The sequence below is a fragment of the Azolla caroliniana genome, unplaced genomic scaffold (genome assembly GCF_043228905.1).
Source record: "Azolla caroliniana isolate FFs.n. ecotype wild unplaced genomic scaffold, voAzoCaro1.0.p SCAF_1, whole genome shotgun sequence".
Taxonomy (NCBI): domain Eukaryota; kingdom Viridiplantae; phylum Streptophyta; class Polypodiopsida; order Salviniales; family Salviniaceae; genus Azolla; species Azolla caroliniana.
The window spans coordinates 23,359,720-23,369,305 of record NW_028230436.1 but is presented as its reverse complement, the minus strand read 5'-3'; the positions used below and the strand labels follow the sequence as shown (position 1 = coordinate 23,369,305).

Below are 9,586 nucleotides of genomic sequence, written 5' to 3'. Positions count from 1 at the left end.
CAAAAGGCAGGGTAGCCATTGATCGTAGACAACCTCGTCGAAGGCAACGAAGCTTGGATCCATATCGGTAGCTTAACCAATCCATGCTCATACCACCATTGTAATAAACTTAAACACTTTCATAATCATTAATGTAATTATTTTGAAACCACATTGTAAAGTTTGTAAAGGGAATTTCTTTTGTAAGAAATAGTGTTAGGTCTTATTGTATTAATTGGATGTAGTTAGCCCTATTCTTATGTAAATCATTTGAGTATAACCGTGGTGACACACACACACACAGAGGTTGAATCACGTCAAGGGAAAGGGGAAGAAATTCCTCAAATCAAGATTTACTAAACTCAACTTCCTTGAGTTTGGGATTTCCTCAACTCAATTTCTCGACTTGGGATTTTCGTAGTAATCTCATGGCCTATCACATGGTTATTTCATAATGAATGCCTTTCACAACGATGGCCTCATGGCAACCCCATAATCAAGTACCGAATAAGGGATATTGGATATTGAATGTGTGTTTCATAAGAATGACCCAGTGTGAAGTGAGTCAAGCCCTTCTTACCACCCTCAAATGGATGAAGAATGGTGTAACCACATATAGGCATCTTGCACACACATCATCATTCCCATGGAACTAAAAGACCTCTGAGGACAATAATAATATCTCTCATGCAATGCAACATAAAACCCTAATCATGAGGATTTTGTTCCAAATGAAAGTTTACAAGTATAGTGCATTAGGCATGTTGGAAGTTTAATGATGTAATAACAATTCCCTTTCATTCCCAACCTATATAGTCAATATCTAGGGGGAACATTAACATATGAGAGAAAAACTTAGCCATAATAATAATAAAATTTAAACATTTTAGAGGCTCGCCTAGTGTTTGACATCATAGCTCTTTGCACTCATCAAGATTCTATCATTACGGAATTTGTCAACAACAATAATAACAAAATTTTAGAATTTTAGAGGTTGGCCTAGTGTTTCACATCCCAGCTCTTTGCACTCATCAAGGCTCTATCATTATGGAATTTGTCAACAACAAACATCCATTAATCTTCAACAATCAAAACATGAGATTGGATATACTCCAACTTCTAGAAACCTTACACTTGCGCCCAAAGTTGTCTTTCAAAACACTTTTTTTGTCCATCATAACATGAATGACTTGGGACTTTGTTTACGTGATATTAGAAAACCGCAAAATTCCTACATGTTGAAATTGATTTGAACAAGGCATTTACAAAGTGACATTACCAATCCTTTGGGTTTCCTCCACATCATTGTCTATGGAAAATGGTGGGAAAGCAAAAACTCTTGAACGACACGACATCGCTCGGTAAATTTAAAAAAATAAAGACAAAATAAAACCCGCCAGAAAAGATGTATATATATGTCGTGGTGCTTCACAATGTGTACGTAAAGTTGCGGCAAAGTAATATAGCAATACTCCGATCAAGTGTAGCCAAGAGACGATGTTTGCGCATTCAAAATAAGCTCTTGTAATAGTCTTTGGGCACTTTGGGTTTGTTCGGGTGTACCCGATATCTTTACAATACCTTCTGATGTTCCTGAAACGACGTCCAATAAGTCTACTTTCGCACCAGACATCTGGAACCATCAAAGAGGGAAAAGGGGTATATCATGTGAACACTCCATCGGGAAGAAATCCTAGTCTCTGATTTTATCTTAAATCCCTTAAATCTCACAAGAATTCAAGTTTTTGAATGAATTCATCCACAATAAAGTATTACCATTTTATAGGTTCGTGAAACTTTTTTTAATAGAAAATGCTAATGGAAACCACTAAAAAGACTATAGTGGGAAATGGCAACAAGCAGTAGTTTGTTACTTCACAATACCTGTCGAATTTGAACAATTCTATTCCCACCATCCCCGATGATGGATGTAACTGCATGTGCAGGAATCATTACTTCAACAGTTGTCCTTGTCACCAGTGCACCACTTAGCCTGTATATACAGATACACATTTGATTAATATAGTTCTTTGTCAAACTGAACCTCAGCATCAATCCACCGAACATCACCCATAAGAAAATGCACATATACCTGTAATCCAGGGGTGGTTGTGTCGGTGGGGGATGATCATAATCGCTAAAAGTTCGTACTCCAGGAGCATCCTGAAAAAAAATATTACCACATTAAAACCCCAACGACATCTTCAAAATGGCATTGGTTTCGGGTTTACAGCTAAAAGAAAATTACCTACATTTTTAATGGCATTTAGTGTTTCAAGGTTTTAGAGTTACAACCCTAAATTACCTTACTCACTTTCAATGGAAACCGCAAACACTTCCACCTATTTGGACCTTGCAATTGAGTTTTATGCGATACATGAATCCTACTTTGAAGTCATGTCTACACTTAAGTTTACTACTTACAACATTTGTCTTTTGCGATGATTGCAAAAGACTGATTTATCAGCATAAACTTAAGTAGGGTAATAGTAAATTACTATTACGACCCTATATATACATAACTACATAATTGTGTGTCTCTCATGCTTAATTAATAACTAATAATGTGGGTGTACATATGCTCATAATAATTAATCAAGCTAAGAGAAAAATAGATGAAAATATTCCTACTAACCCCTGAAGTTAAAACACTTTCCAATAGCTCATGGGACCTGCTCTAGTATTAATTGGCCCCTAATAGTATAGTTATGCACATGCTCACACAATTACCTAAAGCAAGAGAAAAAAGGTAGATGAAACTATTCCCACAAAACCCAAATCACAAATGCTTTCCAATAGCTAAAATACCTATTTTCGCATTAGTTGACCCCTAATAGTGTAGCTTATACACATGCTCACAAAATTACCCAAATTAAAAGAAAACATAGATCCTACAGAATCTCCTCCCCTGAGACATGCTTCAAAATATTAAGGGTAATATAATTAACCTGTCCAGTCCAGTGTCCAGGAGAAGGTATGAAAGAATGGTAGCTCGATGATGGTGGTCCAAGACCATGAACGCCATGTCTTTGAAACTCCATTCTTCCAGGAGATACAACATCATGTCGCCAAGAATCTGTTGATCTTGCTAGAGTTTCAACGAGATTTCCATGCAATTTCTTTTGTTGGCATTTCCGTCTAAGCCTCTCTGTTATTTGGATGAGTGCTTCTCGAGCAACTCTTATATCACCCACAATCTGAATCAATTATAGACCCAACCCAGATCGAAGGAAAGACATAACTATTTTGTAAGGAGATATTCAAGCTCAAAAGGGGGGGGGGGGGAGGGAGGGAGAACAAAAACAAATCCTAAAATTTTGGGCATTACCCTCAGATTACACCAAAGATTTCCAAGAATTATGAGAATATCCCTCCCCTCTGCATTACAAAAGGTTACTGCTAAAGAGGGGTATTCTGGTAATTGTTTGAAAGCTTAGGGGTATTCTAGTGTTTTCTCGTCAAGAAGAACACACTGATGTAGAACTTATTATATTATATTATATATTATATATATGAGACCTGTACAAGTTCATCACTTGCTGGTGCACATTTCGGGAGGTCATCTTTGCCGAGGATGCGTATATTTGCACGAGTGGATTTGCGGATTTCTGTTATAATGCTCCCACCTTTTCCAAGAAGGCAACCAACTTCATCTGATGGAACTAAAAGCCTTGATGTGATAACGGCATCTTCATCTGTCCCCAAATCTGCAATCTTGCTTTGGACATGCAGTAATGCTTCTTGAGCTGGGGATATGTCATCCTCTGGATGCTGCATTCAATAAGGTATGCTTAATACAAAACACAAACTCACAATACCAAAAAAGAAAAACCTAAGAAGAAACTTTCTTCATAAAAATGTATTTTAACCAATTTCTGGCTTGACTCTGTTCCCACAATGAGTATACAATCGAATTTGCATACACTCAATCCATCCAAGGCACACTATGGCATGCTAACCAAATGCACGAGAGAGAGAGAGAGATGAAATATGCAAAAATACAAATTAACCTATGAGACCAAAATGCAGAAACCACAATCTCATACATGATACAACTATCAGAACGAAGCTAAAGATAAAAATAGCAAAAAGAAAACAGTGATCATAGAACTAGGAAACAAGCATTCAACTACATGATGTAAATATAGAATGAGAGACAGGAAGGGAAACATGCAAGATAGAGAGAAAGAGAGAGAGAGCCAAGAAACATTAAATCCAAGGACTCCTTATGAGCATAGCATGCTGAAAAACATCAATACCCGTATCTCAAGTCATTTAACTAAAAGGGATAGAACCTCAATAAGAGATGGCATACTTCAATTGAGAAAATGGCAACAATCCGCTCACTTGATCCAACAACAGGATCCATGACTTTGATTTTCACACCGATATCTTCTTGTAAACCTCTTATGATACTTCCACCTTTACCGATAATGCCTCCGATTTTCTCATTTGGACACAGTATACGGAATGTGATCCCATCCTTAGCAGCTCGACCAGGCCATGCCGACTCAGAAACTCCACTTTGGTAACCACGAGAATATCTAGCATTGAGTGACTCCACATCTGGCGTAAATGATGAATGCCTTTGTTGATGTAAATCTGCACTTCTTCGGGTATCTGACATGGTCCTAGACACATCCAAATCTTCAACTCCGGTCCGGGGTGGGGGTGGACCTATGGAAGAAAACTGTATATGTTCTTGTGCAGGATTCTCCTGAAGCCGTTGCGCTGCAAGATGGATAGCTCTCTTTATGGCATCCACATCTCCAGTGATCTACAAACATTGGTTAAATATTTATTCCGAACAAGGTGTTTGACACACGCTTTTCTTTTTTCTTTTTTTGGGTTAAGCATTTCGTTACTCATGAGAAAACCTAAGTGTGGGGTGAAAATAATTAAACATGAATATTGAGCCAATTTATTGATGAAAAGTGTTCTACATATTTTATTTAAACAATACAGAACATAATATTACAGATGGAAAGCTCAATGAGATAATCCAGAAAATGTAAGTATTGGTAAATCTTACTCGGGACAATGTGTTCTACACAATGCAAAACCTCAATGCGAGGTGAAAACCCTCAAAGAAGGAACATTAGTAAAAATTATTCAAGACAAAAAAAAAAATCAACACATGCTCTTCTTAAGCAATACATTACCATAACATTACTGATGAGAAACTTCAATGTGAGATCAAACTCCACGAAAAAGGAAAAATGAACAAACTTATTGTGAGATGAAAGAGATGTATACATGCTTCTTTTTCTTTTATCGCAATGTACTATGCTATTGGGGGGAAACTCAATGTGATTTGAAAACCAAAACAGATGAACACAGTCATATTTTAATCAAGACAAAGTGTTTTATGCATCTTTTTGTTTTACGCAATACATTATAATATGGATGGAAAAAAGGTGAAAACCAACAAAAGAATGATTATGAGGCAATGACCAGCATGCACAGAGCATGCAAACAAGATAAATTGATAGAAGATTGTAGGTCGGAATTCCACGTGCATGTACAAATGAAAAAAAAAGGTGTCCACACACGTAGTAGTTATTTGCTTTAATATGGGCATAAGAGATGTATGCACTATGAGATGGCGGCCCAAAAATGACTATTAAATAGAACATGATATATGAGTGAAGGATACCTGAAGTATCTCATCAAATGGCATCAAACCCAGTAAGTTCTTCTCACAAGCTACAATACGGATTTTCGCTTTGCTTTCTTGACGCATTTGTTCGATGATTTTTCCTCCTTTTCCAAGCAAACATCCAACTTGACTACTTGGAATCAACATCCTTGTCACCAGTAGGGAAGATCCTTCTTCTGAGTCGCTTTTCAGGTCACTGCCCTCAATGATATGATCATGAATCTTCAATAGTGCTTCTTGCGCTGGTGAGAGGACCTCATTCATTGAGCTATCGTTGTTGATAGGTGTGTTTTTGTCAGCATCATCCTTACTACCTTCCTTGCTTTTCTCAACATCATCCCTACCATAGCCATTCTGATTCTCTGGAACAGCAGAGGAAATGAATATAACCCTATCATCTGCACCTTCAGCTGCATCTGCAATGGTAATTTTTGCACCAGTATCCTGCCTCAAACTCTTTATGATACTGCCACCTTTTCCAATTACACAACCAGCCCTAGACTCGGGACAAATTATTCGGAAGACTATCTCTGTTGGCTTAGATATCCCCGGTGGTGTTACGGGTCTACCATTTTGTGATTCATCTGGTGCATGTCTCTTTGGTCTGTTACTGTAATAATCTTCATAGTCACCATTATGATGCGAAAAGGTTCGCTTTGTTGTTCTATAGCGAGGCCCTAGACTTTCCATTGTTCACTAAATATACAGAAAGGATGATTCGTCATGATTAGAAACATATTAGGCATGTTTGTACATAAATGAAAACGTAAGATACCACCAGAGGTATCACAGGCATAGAATCTAATCTGTTCTAACAATTGGAAAGAGTAATTCCATATTTATATGAAATAAGTTTTCATTTAGCTTTAAGGATATAGAAATTTATCTTGATGGCAGGTTGCATGTACATAAACACATACAATTAATGAAGTCCAAATCCAACAAGAGATTAATGAGACAAAGTTAGTATACACCACCAGTACCAATGATATATCAATATGTGCCTGGTGCCAAAATGTACATACATATTCATATAGATGTCGAGCAGAAGAAGCATGACCAATCTCAAGCTTAAACAAGATATTCTGTTCTTTATCTAGGCAAAAAAGTGAACCTTTTATCTCCTCCAATTATGGCATTTCTCTTTACAAACAAAGGGCATATTATAGCCACTGTTGGGATTGATACATAATTTAATATAAATAACATAAAAACTTTTTGAGGAGAGTCTGTAAGAAAATTATGCCATATAAGTTACATAAATTCAACTTACATTGAACTGTTTAGCATGGCATCGTTTGATCAATATTGTTGGTGATAATCCACAATCAACAATATCGAAATTGATTTCAGTACAAAGAGAATTGGTGATATGAAAGAATAGTTGTGGATTTGCAAACATTCTCTGGCTTTTGGAATCAAACATATATGATAAAATCATAAATGTCAGTGGCTACCCTGATTCGCGTTGCTTACAACATAATGTATTCACTGTTATACAATATGAAAAGTGCCTTCAATATAAAAAGACCAGTCTTGAAAGAATAGTTGTAGATTTACAAACCTACTCAGGTTCTTGGAATCAAACACTTATGTATGACAAAATCATAAATGGAAGTGCCTATTATGCCTCGTGTTTGTTAAATATATTATTCATACATTATAAATATCTTTATTCCCAACCATGTTTAGACGTCAACTTTATCAACCAAACTCCTTTGATCTCTCATTGAACCACTATTTGGTTTCAATATCAATCCTCAAAATCCTTAGCACCATGTTTGAACAAGGTTTTGGCTTAGTAATCATGTCCATAGTGAGGTGCCAAAGTCCAGTTTCCTAAGCTAAGTTGGCACTATTTGCTTGCCACAATTATTTTAATGATTTTCTTCCATAAACTTACAGGGAATTATCGAACCAGTAATATGCAACATTATATTAGATAAACTTTTGTATGGCATTTTCACATGACACGTCTATGAACTCTGCTTTTGGAGTCTTATGTCTGTGCAATAGGGACATTATAAAGGGTAGGTCTATCAAAAGGGATTGATGGATTGATTCAAATCACACAATAAGGACTTGCAAATTGATTAATATGAAAGATTATGTTGGATTGTATGAGATTGCATATTAGTCCTTGGATCTGTACTTGGCATAGCTATTACCTCTGTTTTGGAGTGCTATCATAGTGCATTAAGGCAACGTAAAGGGTCTTCCAAAAGGTTCATTGCATTGATTTAATTACTAAATTAATATGCAAGATGCTATTGGATATGCTTCAGTATGGTATTTTCCCATCGTTCTTTTGCATTACATGTCTCTGAAGTCTGTTTTAATCAAGGGCATGTCTACACTAAGGGGATCATGGATCAAAACAAAACCCACAATGATATGAAGAATATGTTACATGAAATTTCTTACTGACATTTGCATGTATCAGTCCTTTTGTAAGTCATTGGCATGGCTGTCAATTTTGTTTTGGCTTGCTATATCATAGTGCATTTGGGCCATTGTAAATAATAGGGCACCCAAATGGATTGATAATGTAATATGAATGATTATGTTAGATAAAACTTTCGTATAACGTTAGCATATCTATTCTTTTGTATGTGTGACATTGGCATGGCTATGAACACTGTTTTGGCTTGCTATTTCACCGTGAATTTGGGCGATCATAAAGAGCGGGTCTACCAATAGGCAGTAATGTATTTATTAAAGTCCCACAACAAAGGATGCACCAAGGAACTGAAACAAAAATGCAATTAATGACATGGTTTGAAGCATACCAATGCAATTAAGCCAAAAATGTGATTCTCAAATTACTAAGTCTCTTCTTTTCTTCTTCTTCCTTTTTCTTCTTCTCCTGTCTCCATCTCCCTCTGTAAGAGAATCTTGTAACTCATCTACTGGCCACTCAAGGACAATAATAGGTCATCATCATCATCATATCTCTCTTATACACACATAATCATATCCATGTGTAGGATTACCCTTGTTCTGAGGACCATCTGAATACATTCGATATTTATTTAGGAAACCCATCTGATCATTTTGTGCAAACAGTGACATTTGTGGAAACAGTCACAATTTTGAATTATGAAGGGAAATAGAAATGTTTGAAAAATCCTGATTGCCCGCTTTTCTCTCCTTGTAATTAGTGCGAATTGTTAACTGCAAGTCTTTCCATAAATTTGTGCTTGTTTTATATCAATCAATATATCAAATAAATGGAAATGTGTATATATGTATGTATGAATGCACGTGTGTAAGCAATATGTATGTGTGTGTGTGTGTGTGTGTGTGTGTGTGTGTGTGTGTGTGTGTGTGTATACTGTATGTATGTATATATGTATATATGTATATATATATGCATGCTATGAAGAGAGAATAAATAGGCGGAAGAACACAATCTTTTATAGACAAGCAAGGCATGCAGGAGAATCTTCATATTAAGTCACAAGAGCAAAACCTGTGAGAGAAGCGAGTTTGGTTTCGTGTGGGGGGGGGTTTTGTTCGGTTCTTCTTCCGATGCTACCGTCGTCTTCTTCGTCTTCGTCTTCGTCTCTGCTGCTGCTGCTGCTGCTGCTGCTTCTGTTTCGTAAGGAAGAGGAGGCTAGTTACATACTACTTACTAAGTACTAGTAGAGAAGCGTATGGTTGGTTCCATCACCATGTTATACGTCGTCGTCTCTCAAAACCTTTTAGAGCTCCTCTCTCTCTCTCTCTCATAGCCAATCTCTTGTTTTTAGTAACATTAATCCTCTTCTCGGTGTTCTCTTGCTTGCATGGCATATGTGAGAAATGAGCAAGCATGTAGTAGAAAATATATATAGATAGATAGCATGGCATGACCTCTTGCTTGGTCTTCTTGGTTGGGGAGGTTTAGGATCGTGGTGGGTTTTTAGTTCATATCATATATATGATGTACAAACATTGTGTAGCTAT

The 9,586-nt window shown here is 36.6% G+C and overlaps 1 protein-coding gene across 1 annotated transcript; it reads right to left on the bottom strand.

Moving 5' to 3' along the window:
* Positions 1–1,191: 1,191 nt before the first annotated feature.
* Positions 1,192–9,202, bottom strand: LOC147869187 (RNA-binding KH domain-containing protein RCF3-like). Its single transcript, XM_087327110.1, has 8 exons — positions 9,111–9,202; positions 5,636–6,334; positions 4,295–4,756; positions 3,499–3,750; positions 2,928–3,176; positions 2,072–2,142; positions 1,864–1,972; positions 1,192–1,612 (listed from the first exon to the last, which is right to left on the bottom strand). Exons 2-8 carry the CDS (start codon positions 6,326–6,328, stop codon positions 1,457–1,459), a joined length of 1,992 nt encoding a protein of 663 aa, XP_087183236.1. The 5' UTR covers positions 6,329–6,334; positions 9,111–9,202; the 3' UTR covers positions 1,192–1,456.
* Between the last annotated feature and the right edge of the window lie 384 nt (positions 9,203–9,586).